Here is a 23,174-nt window from a genome sequence, read left to right as displayed (position 1 = left end):
TATCTGCCAGAGGCATTCCGAACGGGTCATGGTATCCAACCGCAAAGAAGAAAAGCGGCAACTTCAGAGCCGATAAATTCGAAATAACAGCTTCCCGGGCTAATGGTGCCACATAAGTTAATCGACGCTCAGGTGATCATTAACAGAGGCCAGCAAACACCGCCATGAGGAGGCTCTTTTTATTATACCCTCCAGAAAAATGCTGCACAATACTTACAGATTAAGTCGTTTGGATCTTTGAATAGAAACAGTGGAATGAAACAGTGTTTCAAAAAGTCACCAAATAGGCATCTGTGGCCTGTGTACAATTCTAAACATATCAACGCCAGTAACCACGCGAAGCGAACTGAGAGCGAATAACTATTCTATTAATTAGTTCCGTAATGACTGCGCTCGCTTTAAGAACACGCACCCTACTTTGCCTCTAAAAAAGTAGAATTTGTTTCTCTTCGCTTAATAAATGCACTCCATTTTTTTTGGAAGCAGTGTGTTGATAATAATAAGTGCTAGAAGGTGCTAGTTTTTGGCTCCTTAACAAACAGAAAATTTGTCCACTGTCCTAATTTCTGTAACTTAACAAACTCGAAGAACAGGCAGTAAAAAAAGTTTCGCGACCATTTTTAGAACCCATAGAAAGCGCGCCTGGTTCCAAAATGTTTTTCGTCTCGGTCGGCCGTAATAAGGAGTATAAAAACTTGTCGCGGTTAAGCTTCCTTAATGAACTAACCTCGTGCTCTGTTTGGGCAGCGTTTTGGGCCGCTACATGAGTTAAACGTCCGTGTTTAAGATAAAAGGTGACGGCTATGCTCGAGCAGGAAAACCGGGATTAGGACGTTGATTTTGCGTTATTCTGAAGCTCATTCGTACCGGATCAACATTTAACCCAGAAGTCTGGTTGTTTCCTCCGTTTTCTTAATTGTAATTTTTAAAATAAATTTTTTTGATGTGGCAATCACGCCCCTTTCCCCTCTTCTCACCTTTTAGGGATGTCTTGGGAAAATATTGCGTTCATTTTGCGATTAAATACGTTCGTAAACGACATCGCGCTAATTACAAATTAAAAATGCTATCCTACATCCTGTCCAATATTTTAAACACGCATAAAACACAATAAGATATGACAATGAATATCTTCGGAAACACTTTGTTGAAATTCGATTTAATACTTTTGCTGTACATCATCTGGTTGTCTGTAATAATTCTACTAAACATATATGTCTGACCATATTTTTGTTCATTTTTCCAAATATCCGAAAGATGTGGGATGTGCTTTTTGGATTCTGTATGGCCATTGTTCATTGTAATTGACGAATGTGCACGTTTCATGTACTGCTCGTGAGATGTATGCATGGGTTTTCTAGGCCCAGTCAAGCCGCGCAGACAGCTTTTAGCCAGGAAACCCTCCAGTTGTATCTGAAAAACGAACATATTCAATAAATAATAATTAATTAATTATATGGTTCATTGAATGATTGTCCTCCTTGCCCAAGAACAAGTTCTTCCGGAAGGAATTCGTGGCAAAAATGAAAACCTTCCGGCAGGATAGAAGGCAATATCAGCGGAGCCTGATGTTGGGATGGACTCATAGCGTTATGTTAATATTCTCTCAGAGCACTTCGATCTTGTCAACCCCGAATCTTCTCGTCGGCCCCACATATCAGATCCGCAATTGTGATGGTTCAAGACCCATTGTTAGCTCAGTGTTTCGCGTGATTCCGGCGTTTGTGCTAACTGTGTAGCGCTGGCCGACACATCCGCATGATGGAGAAAGAGAGGCTAGGACGTCGCTAATTTCTGATAACCCGGCTCATAAGGGGCACCACTGCTTGGTAACATTTAACGCTACAAAAAAATCGCATAACAAAAGCGAGTGTAGCATCACTATGTACAAATTTTATGTTCCCGATAAGCTCTGTGAATCAAATGCAGCGCGGACACATCGGGCAAACCTATTTACTCCCGTTATTCTTCCCGGTTTTGGGATGGCCGCAGCATGGCATATTTGTGTAGTGCTTTTATGATGAGGGCTCTAAGCAGAGCAAGCAGCACCAAGATGTAGTTGCTGCGGGAAGCCCTATCGCCTGGTCTGTCTTTATTTCTAAAGGACCTTGAGAAACTAACTGACCGATGGTCATGCGTAAATTTTCACTCCGAGATACGCAAGAGCTTTATTACAACGATCCTGCTTTATGAAAACTGTCCTTGCGCACGCTTTGCAAAGCCGCTTTGTTACTAAAAGAGAAATCGGCCATCCTGATCTCCCAAATGCTTCTGTGTAAACTCTTCTCAACGCTTTGATACACGTAAATTTCAGTCCCTCCTTAATAGTCCACAAATACTTACCAGGCTCTCCCTCCATAAGCGGCATTCCAGGGTGAAATCCCGGTGGCTCTCCTATAAGAAGAAGCGGATATCAAGATTTACCAGAACTGGTGAATGAGGAAGGAAAATTCAGGAAATAAAAAGAAGGCATCCTCCAGAATGATCTTTGAAATGGTAGTGAAACGTTTTATTGGTTATTAACGACTTGATTAAAACATCAGCATATTATTCATACGCAGTAATAACAAATGACACATGTATTAACAGAGGGGAAGAAGCCACAAGCGTGAGCTGTATGTTTTTGTTTCAGGAGAAGGTTTTGCTAGAAAAGTGAAAATATAAAATTCTGAAAAGCAAATTGAGCTCATCACAGCATGTAGGCGCCATTAGTAGTACACTCACCCATGATGATGTGCTAGCAGTTCGTTGGCAAGAAAGCTACAGGCGGGGCAGACAATCCGATGAATAATGCCAGCTGGCTCTAAAAGATCACTCGGAAAATGAGTACCAGGCGAAACCCTGCACAAACATTTTGGAGTTGACATAGGAAGAAGGAACTTAGGACCTTCCTGGAAGACGGCCAAGGTGACGGCCAGTCGATAAGACCAAAACGGAGGGGGGGGGGGGGTTGGAGACAAGGTAACCAAGCAAATATCACGTAGGCTGATCGACCAGCTGAAAGGACCTGAGCCCCTTGCCTCGTCCCAACCAAGCTGACTTCTTCTTCGTAGGCGGTAGTGCGCGCCTGCGGCCGTACACTGCTATCAAGCCTCGAGACAGAAGGGTCGTAGGAAGAAAAAAGAGCGGAAAGAAAAATCTTATATCACGAATATAAATGAAAGTTCAATGTAAATACGATGTCAACATTGAAACATTAATTTGGTTTGGTCTTAACGCTGTTTCTCCGGTGAAATAGTTCCTTAAAAACCTTCCACGGCCGTTTTTCACTGCACTTGCCAGGTAGATGAAGTGAAGTAGTCGGACTGATTGCTGCAGTAGCAGGTATCAGCTATGCTGTGTCGACGTTGACACATATCGTACTTATTCTGATTCTTTATTTCGCTTCTTTTCATTTTTTGAACTCAGGCACTCAATTTATCTACGTCCTATTTTTTTCGGGTGGTCTTCAACTTTATCTTCCTCTGTGTCCGATTCCGAAATTCCATTCATTAGAGTCGCTAGGGCACCATTTTTTAAAGCACTACTAGCGTGGCTTTAAGTTGAGTTGCACGGCGTCGTTTACATTTTTCTTTCAAAATGTTCTTACCGAAACCGAAGATTATGCAGATGTTGCAATTTGTCTATAAGAATTCTTTGATGTGGCCACCTGAAGAACAAGCTAGCCTTAAACCGTTTGTGAAAACTTTGTGCAAGTCACCAAACATTGTGCACGTGCCTTGTGGACTTTATGCAGTTCTTTCCCGGTTACTCGAGGCGGAAATGGCGTGATGAGCATTGTTCATTGTGCACTTTCCTTGATCTTAGTCTTATTTTTGTTACTAATCCTTAAAATGAATTTGATAATCCACAGTAATCTGCCTTAATCCATCTAAAAATAACGTAGAATCAATTATCGATTTATATCTATTGTTGAATTTGCCTTTGTAACAAACGGCCCGGCCTCGGCAGCGGACGAGAAGCAACACAAGCAAGCAGTCGGTGCAAAAGGACAACATTTATTAAGTGGCTCGGGATTTTATACCCAAAAAAGAAGGAGGAGGAAGGAAAGGCGGGCATGATTTTGTCGAAATCCGATCTGTAGAGTGGCAGAGGGCACACGTGACCCTGACGGAGCAGCTCAGTAGTTTTATGCATCCTTTTCCCTCGCCGTAACTCTGGACCCTCGGGGGGCAGCTGCTAGGAGGAGCCTGGTTACCCTCCAGTTTGGTTGCTGGCTGGTCCGCACAGAATCCAGGGCTAGCAGGTGCGGCGATGTCGCAACGGCTTAATCAGTGCTTCTCCTCTGGAGCTCGTTTGTATGAAGATGAAGAATCCCGTTATCAGTCGGCTTTGACAACCTGTGCGCCCGCTGTTGGCTTGACCTTTCCAAAAATCTATTTTTCTCCACGGCCGTAGTTAAGGACGTATACCGGGGCAAATAAAGCTCCAGCTGGCGTCTGGCTGTGACTGGGACTCGTCGACGGTCTGGGTCCTGGCCGGGAAACACATCCAGGCTCCTGCGCAAGCTGTATCCGAGTATGGTATTGGATGGCGAGCGTCACGAGGACATAAAAGTGCTTCTATAGTTGCACAATAGTCTCGCCAGTGCGTTGGCCAAGGCACCTTCGGAGCACTTCTTTAGGCCATCTTTCATCGCCCACACGGCCCGTTCAGCTAGGCCGTTACTTTGCGGATGCTACGGTGGCGTTGGAAGGTGTGTCACACAGTATCGCGCCAGAAATGGGCGGAATTCCCAACCAGTGAAAGGAGTTCCATTGACAGACACCACAGTACGTGGCAGACCAAACTGGCTGAAGATCATGCGAAGGGCCTCAAGTGTGGTACGAGAGGTGGCCTCGATTAACTTGCTGTGCGAATCCACGACGACGAGTACCATCTTGTTTTGAATCGGTCCCGTAAAATCTATGTGCAACAGCGACCATCTTTTTTGACTGTTTGGCCAGCTCACCGGTGTCGGGCTAAGTGGCACTGGGAGGGATTGAACACAGCTCTGACACTTAGTCGCTACTCGCTGATTATCTTTATCGCAACCGGGCCAACAGAAGCTAGAACGTACGAAAGTCTTTATTGAAGAAGTACCGTTGTGTGGTCCGTGAGATCTTTTCTTGGAATCGTTAATTATTTGCTTCGCTCCGAAATACCCTTTAACTTTTAGAGGTATGATTGCATCTTATCTCTTCCTTCGTAAAACTCTGGCAGGTGGTGGCCTACGGCTGCCGAAGGTCCTCGGCCTGAATGCTGTTGACAGACTGTGTCCGGTGAATGCAAGTCGCCACTGCAGCAAACGACCCGACGGCAGCACCAGGCCAGAACCAACACAGGCAGGGATCCGGTGCAAAATGACGACGTTTATTTAAGGGCACGGGATTTTAGAGGCAAAAAAGGAGGAGGAGAAAAGAAAGGGATTTATCGAGAGGCGGGCAAGCCTTTTGGCGAAAAGAGATCAATAGAGCGATAGAAGGCACGCAGGACCCTGACGGAGCAGCTCAGTATAGTTAGTAGCGGCCTCTCACGGGTAGTGACAACACTTTTTAGGGTCACGTGACCTTGTGACGTGAAACCTCTCAACAAAACAGCGAATTTCGTCAAATCGGATGGCCCCCGGGAAGGCTGTATAGGTTTCTGTCTAGAAACTAGACTGCTCAAAACCCAGAGGGCAGGTTATGACGATACAAGGTCACGTCAAATCTCTAAACCTATCAGGATGCGTCACCTGGGCAGCGCTTGATGACGCCAAAAGGTCACGTGACCTCTCTATAAATCGACGAATTTTGCCACATAGGACGGCGGGTTTTGCTCAAATCTAATGCTATCGTATTAATAGTGGTGGACAGGTGAAGCGCGTGTGAGTTCCAGTTGGCCACAGCGTTTAATGCGTTATGCAGTGCCAGACGTCGAGTGCGTAACAGCTAAAGCTAATGTCTCGCCCTGTAGCTGGAAGAAACTTCAACAGTCGAGTCTTACACACAGGTACCTGGTGGCCAGTCTCTACGCTTTTCAGAGTCGTTGGAAAGGAAGGCTTGATGTGAATGCTATACGGAGGAGATCAGATCTAGGCGCGTCCAGCTGCGCTTACGTGAATAGCCGCGGATTTACATAGAATTGATCTTTTTTTGCGTTTCTGTCGCTTTGAATGTCACACAGCCCAAACTGCACGCTTCGCAACACAAACAAATTTTATTCATCAAAATGATGCCACGGGCAGGCCTTCAAGTGCGGCCGGTCACGAACACTTCTCTTCTCGAGGGTAATGAGGCACGCCTGTGACACTGGAAAACGACCCAAAAGCACACTCCAAGGTGACCACGGAACGCAAACACAGCTGAGAGTGGCATAGATTATGATGGGAAAATGGTATAATGGATGTTAGTGGCGCAGGAGTGATCGCGCCTGGCGATAGAAAAGAAGAAAACTGATTACAGGTATCAGCTTGAGTGGTCTTTGTATTGCAGAGGACGTAGCTTGGCCAGTAGCTTAATTCTCACAGCACACTTACCCGTTTTCGGGCAGCATGAAATTTAACTGACTGATGATACGTGGGCTGATTAAGTGCCCACGTGTTATGCTCCGCACCGGGGCTTTCAAGAAATGCAGCTGCAACGTGCACATTTTAAGCAAACCTATGAAAAACCAGTCATAATAATCAGCACCACCGAATGGTGAATGCACTTGCCATTGTATTATAATGATAACAAAAATAACAGGAACTAATAGCGTGCTCTAAATCTAGCCGGGGTGCATTGTCCAGCAAAATGTGCCTTATCTCCTCCAGTGACCTCGGTGACAGCGCGCAAGCACTCGCCGTTATTGCCATAACAGGCTACACAAATTGGGTCGCGAACGGCAGGCAAATAAAGCAGAAGCGTCAATAAAACACAGAGTTCACAAAGCGGCAATAAGAGTCACAAGAAAAGGTACTGATTCACATCCACAACTCGCGCTTCGTCGTATGCTGTTCTCTATGTGTACCTACACGCCATCACCACAATGTGGGCGGGCAGCACCGTATACGGCATTGTGTGCTGATTGCACAGTCATTAGTGGCGGGGCTGTGTGAGGCCTCGGAGACAGCAAAGGTTTCCGAACCATTGAGGCCGACGTCTTAGCCCTTGAGAAGCATTTGCTGACGTGGTCATCCATATGGACGTCCAACACCAGGTGCGCCTTTTGGTGGCAAAAGGTGGTCTTCTTCGAAGCTTCGTTAAAAATCTGCGCAGAATCGAGCGAGGACGAGGACGGTCAAAACAAATCCAGCCATGCCTCGCCTGGTGAGCGCACGTAAACATATTTGCCCGATTTCTGATGACGCCCAAAGTCTCGCATGTAAAAATGCAGTTAATTTTTAGCCTGTTAGAAGCGAAAAACGGTGTTTTTCTTTTTTGCCCCTCGATATTGTAAAAAAAAATTGGCGGACGATTAAGCTTCGCCTTTAGGAGCAGGACGCGGCAGTGTGTTGCAGCATTGCCAAGGAATCCACGGAATGCCATCGTCCATCAGTGCGACCCCTTGCCGGGCAATTTAAGGAAAGGAAACATATCATGATGGACACCCGAACCGCGCCGTAAGGCAAGGAAAATGAAAATAAACTTTTTAAAGAAAGGAAAGGACGCCTGTCTCACAATTCTCGCTGGACACCCGTACCATGCCGTAAGGAAAAGGAAAATTCTTTCCCTTAATGCGCTGTTCAAGTGTCCACTGAGATGCGCCATTTTTCGCTCACGCCAAAGGCGCCGACGACGCTGGCTTTTCTGCGACACGAGCTCCTTAACGCTGTCGCGTAAAATTTGTACTTCGCGCGACAAGGGTTTATTTCACATAAAACCAGGTGACACAGTACAACTTGCAATGACTTTGATAAATTAGTATGGGTAATAAAAAATAAATAAATATTGCCTATACCGCACCATTTAAAGCGCAACAGCCTCCTTGACATTTAAATAAAATATTGTGGGCAGACAAAAAAAAGGAAACGAATAATTGTGCCCAACCCGCATCGCCATGCCTTTGAAATGAGGTGGGCATAAAAAAGAAATAAAAATTGCAGCTTGCCGCGCTTAAAGCACAACGGGCTCCAAGACTTTGACAAACATTATTTTCACAGCAAGAAAAAACTTTGAGAAAGAGAATCACTGCTCATCGAAAGTAGCACTACCTGCGTGGACCTTCCTTTCCCACTAGTGAACTTGGACTGCCTCAATTTTTCAACTAATGAAATGCAAGGCCAGTAACAGGAAAGCCTCGACAATGTACCGTTGGAATTCATGTGGCCGGAGTGGCGGGGTAGGCGATAAGTTACGACGAACGGGAAGGCGATAAAGCTTTCTTGCTCAAGGTGCGCTCACGAACCGACAAAGCGTAGGAAAGAAACGACAAAGAGTTCGCTTTATGCTGGGCTTCCTCCGGATTGGTTTTGCCCACCTCCCTTAATTTTTGAAGTTCAGCACATATATCGAAGCCGTACTAAGCCTGTAGTACGGTTCGTGGATGTGCATCCAAAACTTACGGCTGAAAAAAAAAGGTTTCAAAACAAAGAGACGCCGACCAGTAAAACGAAAAAATTGTATTGACGTTTCGGCGCCCAGAACGGGGGCCTTGTTCACAATGGAAACACACCAACAGGGTTCGTCTTTTTAAAAGCTATAGTAATCGCCGTAAAGATCGCGCGTAAATCGGGTTAAGATTGCCCTCGTTACGATTAAGCGTGTGAGCCGTTGTCTGTATCACCAGGGACTCGAGATGAAGCCGTGATGTTGTCAGTTTCTCTTTTTCGATGATTCTTGCTTTTTCCCAATCTATTCTGTGATTTGCCGTCACCGCGTGCTCTGCCAAGGCGTTATTGCGGGTATCTTCTTTCTGCACATCACGAGCATGTTGCTGTAGGCGCTTCTTGTAACTTACAAGAAGTTGCTGTAGGCGCTTCTTGTAACTTACAAGAAGTTACAAGAAGCGCCTACAGCAACATGCTCGTGATGTGCAGAAAGAAGATACCCGCAATAACGCCTTGGCAGAGCACGCGGTGACGGCAAATCACAGAATAGATTGGGAAAAAGCAAGAATCATCGAAAAAGAGAAACTGACAACATCACGGCTTCATCTCGAGTCCCTGGTGATACAGACAACGGCTCACACGCTTAATCGTAACGAGGGCAATCTTAACCCGATTTACGCGCGATCTTTACGGCGATTACTATAGCTTTTAAAAAGACGAACCCTCTTGGTGTGTTTCCATTGTGAACAAGGCCCCCGTTCTGGGCGCCGAAACGTCAATACAATTTTTTTGTTTTACTGGTCGGCGTCTCTTTGTTTTGAAATGTATCCCCCCGGCCAGACGGGATTCCGTCACACTCTCGACTTCATCAAAAAAAAAGGTGGTTTAATGTTAAGCTCCTTGTGAATTCGACGAGTTTGAAACAAAATGCTTTCTTGTAAAGTATAAAACCTGTCTTTGTGCTAGCAGTTGAAATGGCGGCGTAGTCGTCGGAAAAACAAGCGACGGCTTTACGGCTTCTCCCGCAGACCATAGCAGATGGTTAGGAATGCAATATGTCGTCTGCGGTGTTGGTACAGAGGGTAAAACGTTTGTCTAGAACACGTTTTTCGGGCTGAACGTTTGGTTACAAACGGTCCGGATGTAAGCCTGTGCAGTTTTATGTTATAGGACTTAATATCATTTTTTGCCTTTCTGGTCACAGCGGCTTTGAGAGCTGCGGAACGCACAGTTTGGTCTTTCTTGACATTCGTCTTTCCTTCTGTACATCTCCAACGCACAAACGCTTGCTTTGCAGGCAGAAAAGCAGCCCGTGACCTAGGTCACGTGGCGCCATGCTCACGCCAGCTGCTCTTCTCCTCTGCCGTAAAATCAATTCAAGCGCGGCAAATTCAAATCAGTGCAATGAGTCGCAAACGCTTTCTGCTTCCCGCAGTTAAGAGATAGCAAAGTGCTTCCAACTATATTTTTTTTTGTTCAGAGACACTGCGTTTTTTGGCGGAATTAGGTCACGACACGGTAGACCAATGAGAAATTCTGTAGTGACGTCATTACTCTAGTACTCTGTGATCGTTGTGGGGTGCTCGCGTCAGGTCATGTGGTGGTGGCGTTACGAGCCCGTTGACAAATGTAGCATTTTTGAGCCTGGTTTGGTCAATAGAGGAATCTTGTTTTGCATTCGGTGTCTTTGACGAACGTCAGTTCTAAGCCTATCGCGTTAATACTGTCCTCACTCACCGGACAGCTGTGGACGAAAGGACTCCGGCCCTATTGGTGGCGGAGGAACGTCGCCACCACTTTCGCCGGGAGTAATGACCGTTGCATGAGTTGGCGCGGTAACCGGCCCAAATGACGAGGTGGATCCACCTACAAGAAGCGTCGAAGGTTAAAGTGCGAATACCTGGTGAAGGTCGGATTCAAAGGGTCATGCCATGAAAGGCATGCATGCTCACGACTATCATAGCAATAAGCAAAGGGTTTGTTCATGATGGCGACGACGATGCATATTTATAGCCCAAAGACAGCAATTACCAACGATGGGCGATAGAAAGGTAAGAGGACAACACTGAGTCCTTGTGTAATAAGGTGATTTTGTCGAGAGGTCAGAAAAAAAATCTTGTAATGTAGAACAAACATGCAAAATCCGGAAACAAAGTTTTATGCAGGGATCCCGAAAGGCTGACAATGCGAAAAATTAAGCACGGGGTGAGGATTTAGAATGATTACTAGCAAAATATAATGCAGTCGTTATAAACTGAAATCGACAAAAGAGAAACAGGAGCAAATAATGCTGAGAAGTTACAATTAAAAAAAAGTTGACGATTTGCAATCGAATGGTACGCATTCCTTTATTATTATGTTTTCACACTTCTCTCTTCTCTCAAAAATACGTCACCAACTTCAAATTTCAGAGCTCTTCTTATTCATTGAGATATGTCACTCATATAGAATGAAAAAAAAAATACTACTTAATGTAGTTCTTGCTACAGATCTGCGAGTATAGTTTCCCTAGGGTAAGGTTTACTGCCTTTCCCCGTTGCTAATTTGCTCGTTGTGCTAAGAGTTGTTTTCTTTTTCGAAAAAGAGATTACTGTTTAAAATAAAATGTCAGTTTTTTTGATTTTGCACATATTTCTAACTACTGAGTCTGTACATTATTTTCCCATGCCTCATAGAAGAGCAGGGTACGAATGACCGCGCTTGAGCTTAAAACTTCCAACACATCTTCGTCGAAGCGCGCCTTTCTGTCCCACTATAAAGACCAAGCGCCACTTCGGGACTTTCGGGAACCACCTCAGAAGGGCTTCGGTCAAAAACCTTCTCTAACAAGTTGCTTCGTGAAGTCTTTACTGCCTTCTTGCATGCATCTATATGTTGTTTTTCTAAAAAGAAACTATCTAATCCAAGAAATATAGTGAAACTCGTGCGGCTCTCCTGACGTATTTTGAGTGTTTTAATTTTCGACAGACGTTGTTCCCACAACACGCATATGCTTACCTGAGAGTGGATTAGCTGACGTCGTGATTTGGGTGGTCGTGTTTGGCGTAGTCGTTCGGGTCGGCGGGCGGGTTGTGATATCTGTGGTCATGGGAATAGTTATCCTGCTGGTCATCAGGGTACTCGGCCGGGTGGTCATCAAAGTAGTCGACCGGGGGATCGCTGAAGTGGTGGTTCGGGTGGGGGCTGAGGTGATGATTCCATGTGTCGACCCAGTAGTCGTAGAGGTTGCCGCTGGTGTCGTCGTTCGCGTATTTGCCGTTCTTCTCTTTGGTGTAGTCGTGCGATTAGTTAAAAGGGTGGTCATCCGAAGAGTCGTTGAAGTGGGAGTTTGGGTGGCTGCTGAGGTGATGGTTTGAGTGGTTGGCCGAGCAGTTGTCGAGGTGGTCGTTGGTGTAGTTCTGTGGGTGGTTAATCCTAATGTTGTCCAGGTTGTTGTCTGAATGGGCGTCTGGGAGTTCGTTGAGGTGGTGGTCTGGTGTACTGTTGAGGTGATGCTTCGTGTAGCCGGTCGAGTAGTCGTCGATGTTGTTGTTGGTGTCGTGGTTTGGCTAGTTGTAGACATCGTGGTTTGAGTTGTGCGGGTAGTTACCCGAGTGTTCGTCCGGGTATCCGTAGGGATGGTCATCCGAGTGGTCGCCAGGGGGGTCCTTGAGAAGGAGGTTCGGGCCGTCGTTGAGGTGATGGTAAGGGTAGTCTCCTGAGTAGTCATCGAGTGTGTGCTTGGTGTCGTCGAGAAATGTGTTGGTGTAGTGCGGTTACTCGACAAGGTATTCGTCCAGCTGGCCGTGCCGGTAGTCGCCGTAGAAGTCCCAGGCACTGCGAATGAGACGGCCATGCGGTAGGTGATAGTATGTTGCATAATTGCCACCCCAGACATGCGCACAGCACGTTTGACATTGCTCTAGCTCGATGAACATTACTAAACTCGTTCACTACATTTCCAACAATCGCGTATTCGGCATCTTTTGTGATCATCCGCTTCCACCAAAGGCAGGAATCTGAAAACAATGGCTACGTGAAGAAACTTCACCGCCATAAGCACTCTGCTATCTTTCAGGTTCACATATAGAGCAATGATAGAGCGCAGCAGCGCCAACCTAAATCAGCCAACAGGAAGGTGGGAGTGAGGTGTGCTCCCGCCTCACGCTGGTATTACACGCCATTCGAACTTGTTACATGATCAGAAAGGCACTCGCTTAGTACATTGGTGCGTCCCTAGGTCCAGAGAAAGCCGGCGTTGTGCGCGACTTCATCTCAGCGCCACTAGCATGGCCCTCTATGACCCATTGGCTGCTGAGCTGATCAAGAAAACAGTGGAGGCAGAGGAAGACTTCTTCGCAGCTTATTTATGATAAAGAAGCGGACTGGAAACCTCCGTCATTGCTGCAGCTGCTCCTGCAGGTCACGAATGAAAAGCTGCAAATATGAGCAAAGGGTTGCTCTTAGTGTTTGTCGTTGTGCTCTGACATCGCCTGCCCGCTGTGTACTTGCGGCTGTCTAAGCTCACCGAGCGTGCGGATTCGGCCAAGGACGTAACATGTCCAACGCTCATACTAGGCGCGCACTCTCGGCCTCCCACCCTCCTGTCATCTGATCCTTCCCGGTCAGATCTACAGTTTCTCCGCGCCATATTCAGTGACGAAATTACCAGATTTCGCAGCAGTTGTCATCACACTACTCGAGCTCAACAGCCCATCGCCAGACGACACCGAGACGAAGTGCTCCTCCGCTAACCTAACTGCCGGCGAGTTATCGTACCACCACACCTTCAGTGAGGACGCGAGTCGGTATGCGCGTCCCTTCCCCGAAACGTCGAGCCGTATTCATAAATGTGCCGAGGGGTGTCAGCGCCGTGACCGACCACTTTGTTTTCTTCCCAGAAAGCTACCGGCTCTCGTTACGTTATGATAATAAGACCGAACTAAGCGCCAAATACATGCGGTACTGTGTTACAACCCTGTCGCCATTCAGGGACAAACATTTTAAGCTGCCAACATATCACTAAGAGCAATGTGCTTAACTCATTCCCCACATTTGTCTTGGTCATGGCCTCGTGTTTTTCTACCGGTCTCTCTCGTTTCAGATGTCGCCTATCAAATCTTTGGGCTGGTTTCCGGCGCTCCTACAAACTGCTGGCAGATGTGCACTGCAGTGATCTCGTCGATGCGACAAGCAACCTCAGCGCACAAGAACCGTGCCTTGAGAGGCGTTCGCTAGATTCACCAGAACACTACAGTAGGCGTTTGCCACAACCGCCTAGAGGTGTACCTTTCCTTGCTTCAATATCAACCATCCAGCCTATAGGAGACACTAAGCTCACGCTTAACGTCGCGCTAATCAGTCCGCCTATATATGCTCAAGATTTTCACCTTGTTTCGGACAGACTTAAGGGCGTCCGCAACCAGTTCAAGCATATAAATGAACACGACATAGTTTGATAGTCGAACCCGTAAGCCTCTCCGCTAAATATCGCATTTTGGCATTTCCTAATGGATGACTCTCGCCAAGATAATTACCACACCCTAAACAATGTGACCGCCAAGAACCTTTATGCGCTTCCTGACGTCGGAAACTTCACGGCTGCGCTGCACGTTGATATCATTTTCTCTAAGAAAGGCCTGGTAGAGGTTTACCATCAAACTCCGGTTGAAAACGTAACCTACCCGAAACCTCCACAATTACTTCTTCTGGCCCCTTTGTATGCGTGTGTATGTCTCTCGGCCTCCTTAATTGAAACCAACATTTCAACGGTTTGTGCTCACATTGACGTGCGCTTTACACTTCAAAATGGGTTACATCGACAGTGACTATTTTTTATTTTAGCAACAAGAGTAACTAGCATGTTAAAAATATCATGTCATTATAGGTCGATTTTGCGCTTCTTAACAAGATATAGACTCATATACAACAAGTTCTAACGTAACCTCGGCTGACTTGAACGCGACTTTCTTTGACAGCGAATGGAACGCCACTGCGTCCGGCTCCTTTCTCCGAAGGAAAAGACAATGCTTGAATTCATGCCGCCTTATACCTACAGCAAACTGCGGAAGGTCCATTCAGGTCGTAAAATTTTAGACGGTTTTCAAAAGCCACCCGACTACCTTCATTTCTTCGTTGATGGGTATGCTGCGAGGTAAAAACCAACTCTTCTCCTACTTCGTGCTCTTCGATCGGTTTGGTTAGAAGTCATTATTTTCACTAAATAACACCTGTAGCGCAATCCCGACTGATTTAAGATGCTTTCAACATAAGTGGGGAGCCGTCCTCTTCTGATTCGTGGATGGTTAATGCAAGTTTTCTGCCGGGAATTTTCACCAAGTGAAGGCCGCAACAGAACTTTCGTCCGCGTGCTCCTTGCAAAGCAGATATATGTGAGGAATTTCATACATTTCCTTGAACTTCTGCCATTTAATAGTGTCACTCAGCACAAACCATTCACTTGCGCTGTAAGCTTGTGAAACAACACGTTCTCACAGTGGAAAGCAGCAGCTTGCCTCGCGTCGTCTTCATTACTGGAATACTACAAGGGTGTCACCGAAGCAGCTCGGCTTTGATGACGGCGCCCTTCAAAGCGTTCATATGCGGTCAAGTGAAGAAAAATAAACTTCATCCGCAATATTAACATGGCTTGGCAACACTATATACTGGGCTTGAACTGCAATGTATATTTGGTCACGTGAATTCAGCTGCTGGTCTTGTCCCTCCTTGGCCTCACCCCGCACTCGCACTGTTTTCTACTCAGCGCCCGCTCTACAAGCAGGTGAGGACTTTTTCTATTAATTATGGCAACAGGCTGGCTAAAGTAAAACAACTCACTCACCAGACGTCTGCGGACGAACGGAACGTGGCGGCACTGCGAGAGAAGGGGCTGAAGTGCGTACTACGATGTCTGGCAGATGACTAGACTGGCTCTTGTCCCCTTTCGAGCCATCGCCGTCCACGTCACTGCTTTCACTGACGTCCTCATCTGCGTCGTACCCCGCAATGGTGAGATGCGACCCGAAAACATTAGTGGCGAGATATACAAGCGTAGATACATCACGAAACGGCCTCACTGATCGCCGGTTGCGTCCTTCTATGCTTCTTGGTTGTGGCTGCGTCCTTCAAAAAGTTCTTGGTGTACATTCATTGCCAAAGTAACCAAGCAACCATGTTTGTTTCTTAGCATTGTAGATTAGCGCGAATGGCAGCCCTTAAGCACAGAATTTGTTTAAAGTAAGGAGAACCGTTGTCCTAACTCCAGCAGATCTTGTGGACTTCAAGGATTCTATAAGGGGTCTGCTCTAGGGCATGGTAGAAAACCGCGTTACCTGATTACTTTTGACAAAGACGGTATGTTCCAAATCACGCGAACGCCCTTTTTATTACACAATAGCGCGCTTGAAGAGCATGTAACATTAACTTGGCGCTGTTAAAGACGTCTACCTCCACGACAATGCAACTTGTCTCTTTTTGTTTATGCAAAAACACTGATGCATCACATATACTTGACAGTGATGTATGGTCATATTTACTTATTTAGTTATTTCGGAATACTGTCAATCCTTTTTTTGGTATTTTACAGGAGTGGACAAAAACATACGGTATACAAACACAATTTCACGGATTCAAATTTGAAGCTTAACAACAGGATAGCACACAGGCAACCCAAGTGGTTTAGACAAAGAAGGAATAAAGTCATAAAACAAGAATGACTTGCATATTCCAGGACCTATCTTTCAGAACAAGGACGCTGGTTGATCCGTTACATCTGCTGGGTTATAATTTAATGGCACTTCCGGCGCCAATCTTTCAAAGCAGGCCACAACGGCTCCATCCCCGGTGGCCTTTCAAACAATCGGAATGGTCGTATAGACAAATGTTGGTCCATCAGCCTCTTGGCTTTCCATTTTGAAGCGAGCGTCGCAGAAACACGCCGACGTGCCAATGAAAAGGAGTCTTCACTCACGACTGTTATCAGGAATGGAGTGCGTTTACGGAAAGAAAACTTATACCCGGTTCTTGATCGTATCCTGAAAGGTAAGAGCGACGACAACCGCGAACCTGCATGGCCTGCTGCGCGCTCCCTAATGCACCTTTAAAAGCCATTTGAATATTATTTGCCGCCCAATACACGAAACAGGCGGATAGTATATTAGGTGTTTCTATAAGTGTATACAGGAGACAATACGAAGAACCTTTCGGAACTCCAACAGAGATTTATTCGACGGTCTTCATGTTTGAGAGTCATACATGTGAAATCGTAACGCATTCCGCAATGGTAGCTTTTTCTACCGAGTTCGCGTGCTGAAAAGGACTTGGGGTGGTATCTCAACTTCCTACCACCTGATTGCTGCTCGAGCTTGCGAACGCGGAAAGAAATGCTAGCTTTTTTCCGCCTTCTCCCTACGGCGCTGGCAGCATCCCGTAAGGATTTCGACGCACATGAAGACCGGCCGCAGTGGCTGCGTTTTGATACAGATGATGTTCAAAGCGCGCTCTTTTGCTGTGCGGCGTGATGACACGTAGCACAGTCTTTATATACTTTACTGGCAAGGAAGTTTGGCCTTAACTCTATGGGAGAGCTTTGTATGCTGCTACAGGTGACGGCGGTGCTATGATCCACCTGAGGGCACTCAGAAGACTGCACGGAAGCGGGTCACCGAATCATTGTTTCATATCCTGGCAGACTGGCTGTAGTTTTCACCGTTATTGCACGTGTTGTGGCTTATGAACGTTTTGTGAGTGCCGCGATGCATGCGTCGTCTTGGCTCATGACACTCAACGGGGCAAGTGTTGAATGGGGGACATCGCGGCACGAAAATGGCGGTTTTTCTTTAACTTCACTGCATGTTTGTTTCTTTGAAAAACACATGGAAGTGAGTGAAATTTTTCTTCCATGAGACATTGTCAAGTCGAAGCTGGAGAGAACTAAAGCTTGAGCAAGGCGTTACACATAGGGTATTCGACGGCCTCCTAGCATATTTTTCGACCCGTAAGCGAGGCCTCGGCTGATGAAATAACGAAAACGTGCAAAATATCTTTTCAAGGTATCATTTCTTCATTAGGCAGTGGATACTGTGCTAATCTTGTGCACAAGCCTCTCCGACACACCTATGTTGCGCATGGTGCCTCGATCTTATGCAGGGCACAGCACAGCACATACAAAGCAACATTCACCAGAAAGGAGTAATGGGAGCAAATTTTAGACAATGTGCTCGGATCTCCTTCAAAAACCATTCGGCGCATTTGTGCACATGCAAAATGTTCGAGGAGCGCAAAATCCCGCGTCCAACGCCAGAAAAAAAGTTAGCCAACGAAGACCATAATGAAAGGACAGTGGCATATAAACATCCGGCTGTTGAAATAAATGTTGTTGGTGCTACTGTATCCTTTTCACATACACATTCTATGACGACGTACGCAATATGTACCAGGCAAATAGAACGCAAACGATATAAACGTAATATCATTACCACAGTTTCACCTTGAAAGGAAGTGACTGCGATGCAGTACACCTGTAGTCACATTGTGACTTAGGGACAATGCAGTGAGGCCGGGCCCGAAGGTTTTTTTTTATAACGTGCACGTGCTCCTATAAATATCTCTGTGCACTTCGAGATATTCGTATTTCTGTTCGTGGCGTGCTGAAATTTATTGCGATAGTTAGTTAAATGTAATTATGTTAGTGACTACGTACACTTCCCAGCTAGACCACTCATTATGTTAAATAGAAGGTTGGACCTTTCAAGTCAGTTGGATGAGTCACTTTGGAGCAGTCCTGGGACGCCCATTGTGCTGTAGAGAGCGCGAAAATGGTGGGCTCAAGAGCTTATGTTACTCGATACTGCTTTCTAATCCAATGAATGAGATCAGATTTAGCCACACATACCTTCGAAAATGTCCCCGCTAAAAGACGAAAACCTGGGCGTGCACGCTTAACATTGGCGACATTTGCACTCCAGGACGGAATAGAGATATGCAAGTGTTTGCATACAGGTTGCACACAGTATCGGTCATGCCTAGACTGCCTAGAGCAAAAATTTCCCCTGCGGCTTAATTTCTGACACCAGCTTCAATTTTGCCCTGTTTTTCCAGAAAACGTCTTTCACATCCATAAGAAATGCACAACTGGAAGAGCCGCTATAAACTGTTCGGAGGCAACATTTTAGCGTGACGCTGGATTTTTGAGTTAGACTTTGAGTTGATAATAGTGAGGTGGTGTACAATGTGCAAATGAAAGTCGTAAAAACTTGTTAGAAAGTCATAACAACTCGAGCAATATATTTCAGCACATATACAGTATCCTTCTGCATTTCACAAAATTATTTCTTTCAAGTTTTGATCTTGAGCCTATTTAATACAAAAATAAAGGTTCAACAAACATAATTTGTAAGTAATATGAAAGTAAATACATAATTAAAGCTCTCAACTGCGACTTGTGCAACAAAGGTCCAAAAAACGCCCAACTTAGAGCCGCCACTATGCCTTTTGACAGCCAGTGGCGGCCAAGTGGGAGCTTTTTCCCCGTATCAAACTAGCGGCGAAGTTCTGCGTCCATTAAATAACTAAAAGATTTTGGTATTAGCAATCTCATTTATTCAGTTCTCTGATAGGGACTGCACATTAAAGGAGACGACAATGTGAAAAGTACTGCGGAATTTGATTGGGTGGTGCCTCTTTATTTCGACCTGCCTTTCCTCCTTCCTTCATTCGTTCTCTTCCGGCGAGGTTAATATAACCACAGAATGTTAGGAAATTGCTGCGCCTTTACGTCTCCCAAAAATATATGCACGTCCCTCCCTTTACCAACTCCTGGACGTAGTGACGCGAGCACACAATCCCTCTGAGTCCCGTCGCCAACAATGGCTATCGCCGTAGATTTCTTCACGCCAGCAGTATATCCACATGGTAGAGTACGTCCCTTTCTATGACGTTCTGTCAATCTTTTTGTAGCGATAGCTGCACTACGCCAGCCACTTCGTGAGTTCAGCGTGGCTGCGCGCTGAGCCGTGGCACCACCGGTCCGCCAGCTGTGAGCATGCGCGGAGTGACGTCATAGCCCGCAGCTGGTGTGCGCGCCTCGCCTCTGCGCCGAAGGCGGAGCAGACGCCGCCCGTCTCGTCAGTGGCGGCGAAACCGAGTGGGAGGATTGGGAGTAGAGAGAGGGAGAGAGTGAATCACGTCGAGGAATGAGGATGAAGGAGGAACGCCCAGTGAAACGCAGCGGCGAAAGACTCACTTTGCAATTCGACTCAGCGAGTTCCCCTCGGCCAGCTGTAGCTATCGCGTCACTAAAGGTTTAACCAGAGCTGAACCACAGCCATTTCTATTTCAAAGGTTCTCGAAGTGATTCTCACCTTTGCTTATTGATTCAACCACGAAGAATGTGGAGAGCCCCGTGAGTGCCAGGAGCAGCAGGCAGAAGACGGCGGCCGCGATTGTACCCCTGTCGTCGTTCTCCCTGCAGGATTCGTTCCCAAATTTCACGTGAGGTGTGCGCCACGGAGCTTTATGGGAGGCACCAGTGCTGAAGAGTGCGGCGCAAAAAATTATGGACAAGTGCCAGGCCATAATGTAATAGCCACTGCGCTGCTAGTACCGACACCCAGCTGTTGGAATTTGCGTGTTTTTCCTTCTGTATGCGTCAGTCAATGACTCTGCTGGCAGGCAGTAAGTACGAAGAACGGCAGACAGTAACTACGAATAAAATACATTAGTAGGGAAGGAGTTCAAGTGCATTCAGCAAGAACTTTGAGGGCACTCTCATTAACTTAGCGATATCCTTCGAAATTCAAGTGACAGCTACTCTCTATTGCAGTCAGCCGTTCGAAAAGCTTGGAATTGCGACCACAACGCAACGAGCTTTAGAAAGTATTACGGATGTAGTAGCCTGAACAGACACATAGGCGTGTATTACGGAACTTGAATTAGCGATATGTTACCATAAACCAAGTGGTTCTAATAGACTTAAGTGTGGTATGCATTGCGGTGAAAATATATCCGACGGTTTGGTAACGTAAGTGGATGCCAAGAGATACTAAACAGGAAGCTTTGCCGAGGGTGGCGGAGAGCAGCACTACGTACGCAAGTGCTTAATGTAATGGCAGATCAGGTTACTTTTTAATATAAATGGGGTCCGCATATACAGTGCACTTAATCCGGCAATGGGCAAACGAGGATGGTTGCGCTAGTTGCCCACAGTCACGAGCGTTAGGCTCACGAAACGCCATCACTATGGGCCACTGCCGCCCGGCTGGAAGTATTGCTGTGTAGGACCATTGTGTGCTCCGTAACGCCACCGGTAGCCCGCCTGGCACTGAGAAGTATTGCAAGCCGGTAAGTGGTGACCACACACAGGCTCACTTAATAATAATAATTGGTTTTTGGGGGAAGGAAATGACGCAGTATCTGTCTCATATATCGTTGGACACCTGAACCGCGCCGTAAGGGAAGGAATAAAGGAGGGAGTTTAAGAAGGAAGGAAGGAAGAGGTGCCGTAGTGGAGGGCTCCGGAATAATTTCGACCACCAGGGGATTTTTAATGTGCACTGAAATCGCACAGCACACGGGCGCCTTGGCGTTTAGCCTCCATAAAACGCAGCCGCCGCGGTCGAGGTCGAACCCGGGAACTCCGCATCAGTAGCCGAGCGCGCTAACCACTGAGCCACCGCGGCAGGTTACAGGCTCACTGCCTGTGCGGTTTCCCGCGTAAGTGATATCTCGCAGCTCAGAAAATACTTACAGTTCTTTTATGGCTGAAATGCAAAAAGAAAAAGCGAGTTTTCCAATTCCATACAACCGAGTGCCTCTTACACGAAGGAATTGTTCAACTATATAATGTGGCACAGTTTGGGAGTCGGGATAACGGAGTGCTGGCGTATGATGAATGAATGAATGAATAAAACTTTATTTTCGTTTCTTTGGGTTTAGCGGATTCCGGACGTCTTCATCTTCCGAGTTCCAATGGTCGGTGCCCTCATTCCAGGGCCCCGCTGAGCTTTGCCACCTCGCTTGCGTGCCGCACGAGTTCTCTCTGGACCGCCAGCTCGCTGCAGGTGAGCAGGCCCTCCCACTGTTCCGCACTGGGCTTTTCTAGTTTATGGAATGCATAGTTGTGTCTACATTCCCTTGTAATATGATATAGAGTGGGGGTTGCCCCGCACCACGTGCATTTGTCATTGTATTGTCCTTGATACATCTTATGTAGTGTGTGTAGGTTTGTAAAGGTACCTACCTGCTTGTAATCTTCGCCATCCCACTGCCTCGTGCTGTGTCAGCAACGGGTGTGGTGGAAGATACGTCAGTCTCCTTCCTCTGTGGTAATTTAGTATTTCTGCATATGTGGGTTCTACGGTTGTGGTATGTTCCTGTGACTCCATTGTGTCTGCTCGGTGGGTCATCTCGCGAGCTAGACTGTCTGCCCTCAGGTTCCCTTCCACTCCGGTGTGTCCCGGTATCCAGAAAATTTTGTGTTGTAATGATATATTGGGAGCCCCTGCCTGGAGGATGATATGCAGTGCTCCCTTGTATATTCTTCCCGCCGTGAAGCTTCTACACACGGCTTTCGAGTCCGTCAGAATCGTGAGTGATTTATTTAGTCGGTTCCCTTCAGCTACTCCCAGAGCTACGGCAACTTCTTCCCCCTCGGTTACCGAACACTTTTTGGTTGTTACACACGTGACCGCCTCTAGGCTCTGGTTGACGACCACTGATGTAACTATGTTCTTTGGTGTCCCTGTTCCACGGATACAGGCCTGCATCCGTGTATACCGCGTTTTCTTTGGTAGCTAAGTGTTTTTCTACGTACTCTGCCCTAGCGGCTCGTCTAGCCCCGTGCATGTTTGGGTCCATGTTTCTCGGTAAGGGGCAGACTCTGATGGTATGTCTGACTTCGTCTGGTATGTTTGCTACTCTGCCTTCTGTTTCTTTACTGCTATACCCTAAACTGCAGAGGAGCGCACGGCCAGTGGTCGTCTGCTGGAGTCTGGTTAGTTCCGATACAGCATGCGCCTCTCGTAGCTCTTAGAAGGTATTGTGGATGCCCAGCATCAAGAGTTTTTCATTTGATGTATTTCTTGTTTGGTTTAGCGCTGTTTTGAAGGCTTTCCTTATAAGCGTGTCCGCTTGTTCCTTCTCATTCTTTGTCATGTGGTGATACGGCAGGGAATAGGTGATCCGGCTGATTACGAGGCTTAGGTGATCCGGCTGATTACGAGGCTTTTAATCAGCTTTACTGTACCTCCCTCCTTCATCCCGTGCCTTTTCTGTGAGACTCGCGTGATCATTCTGCTGACTTGCTGTGTTGATTGTTTTAGGAGACTGAGTGTGTGGCGGCATCTATTGCATACTTGGATCCACATACCCAGTATTCTTATCATGTTTCGTTCTGGAATGGTCTGTCCTTCCAAACGACTGTCAATTCTTCCGGCGTTGGCTTCTTTCCGACCCGCAGAATTTCCGATTTCTCGGTTGAGCACGCGAGTCCTCAAGCCCTGACGTATTCCTCCACGCATGTTGATGCTTTCTGCAATAGTTCTTCTTTTCGGCCAAGTGACCCTTGGTTGACCCAGACAGTGACGTCATCCGCATACATGGCATGCTGGATACCTTCGATCTTGCTCAGCTTGAGTGCGAGGCCGATCATTGCCATGTTGAACAGGACCGGTGAGATCACCGATCCTTGTGGAGTTCCTTTGTTTGG

The 23,174-nt window shown here is 46.6% G+C and overlaps 1 protein-coding gene and 1 long non-coding RNA gene across 2 annotated transcripts; both read right to left on the bottom strand.

The window, feature by feature from the left end:
- Positions 1–1,340: 1,340 nt before the first annotated feature.
- Positions 1,341–2,926, bottom strand: LOC144135284 (uncharacterized). The gene is made up of 3 exons (XR_013315434.1): positions 2,725–2,926; positions 2,344–2,394; positions 1,341–1,413 (listed from the first exon to the last, which is right to left on the bottom strand). It is a non-coding gene; the product is annotated as an uncharacterized LOC144135284 (long non-coding RNA).
- Positions 2,927–5,210: 2,284 nt separating this feature from the next.
- On the bottom strand, positions 5,211–23,123 carry LOC144134334 (uncharacterized). The gene is made up of 6 exons (XM_077667271.1): positions 23,029–23,123; positions 19,831–19,934; positions 15,312–15,458; positions 11,489–12,307; positions 10,229–10,357; positions 5,211–5,278 (listed from the first exon to the last, which is right to left on the bottom strand). Exons 1-6 carry the CDS (start codon positions 23,121–23,123, stop codon positions 5,211–5,213), a joined length of 1,362 nt encoding a protein of 453 aa, XP_077523397.1.
- Positions 23,124–23,174: the final 51 nt, after the last annotated feature.

This window comes from Amblyomma americanum, chromosome 5 (genome assembly GCF_052857255.1).
Source record: "Amblyomma americanum isolate KBUSLIRL-KWMA chromosome 5, ASM5285725v1, whole genome shotgun sequence".
Taxonomy (NCBI): Eukaryota; Metazoa; Arthropoda; class Arachnida; order Ixodida; family Ixodidae; genus Amblyomma; species Amblyomma americanum.
This window is presented reverse-complemented; position numbering and strand designations above follow the sequence as displayed.

Bases quoted from the DNA above. Each gene is read 5' to 3' on its own strand.
- LOC144134334 (XM_077667271.1), bottom strand. From the start codon at position 23,123: ATGGCAATGATCGGCCTCGCACTCAAGCTGAGCAAGATCGAAGGTATC. The intron at 12,308-15,311 runs GTGAGTGAGTTG...TCTCATTCGCAG, and splicing joins CGTTCGTCCGCAGACGTCTG to TGCCTGGGACTTCTACGGCG. The intron at 5,279-10,228 runs GTGAGTGAGGAC...CGTTTGCTGCAG, and splicing joins CTTTCGTCCACAGCTGTCCG to TGGCGACTTGCATTCACCGG.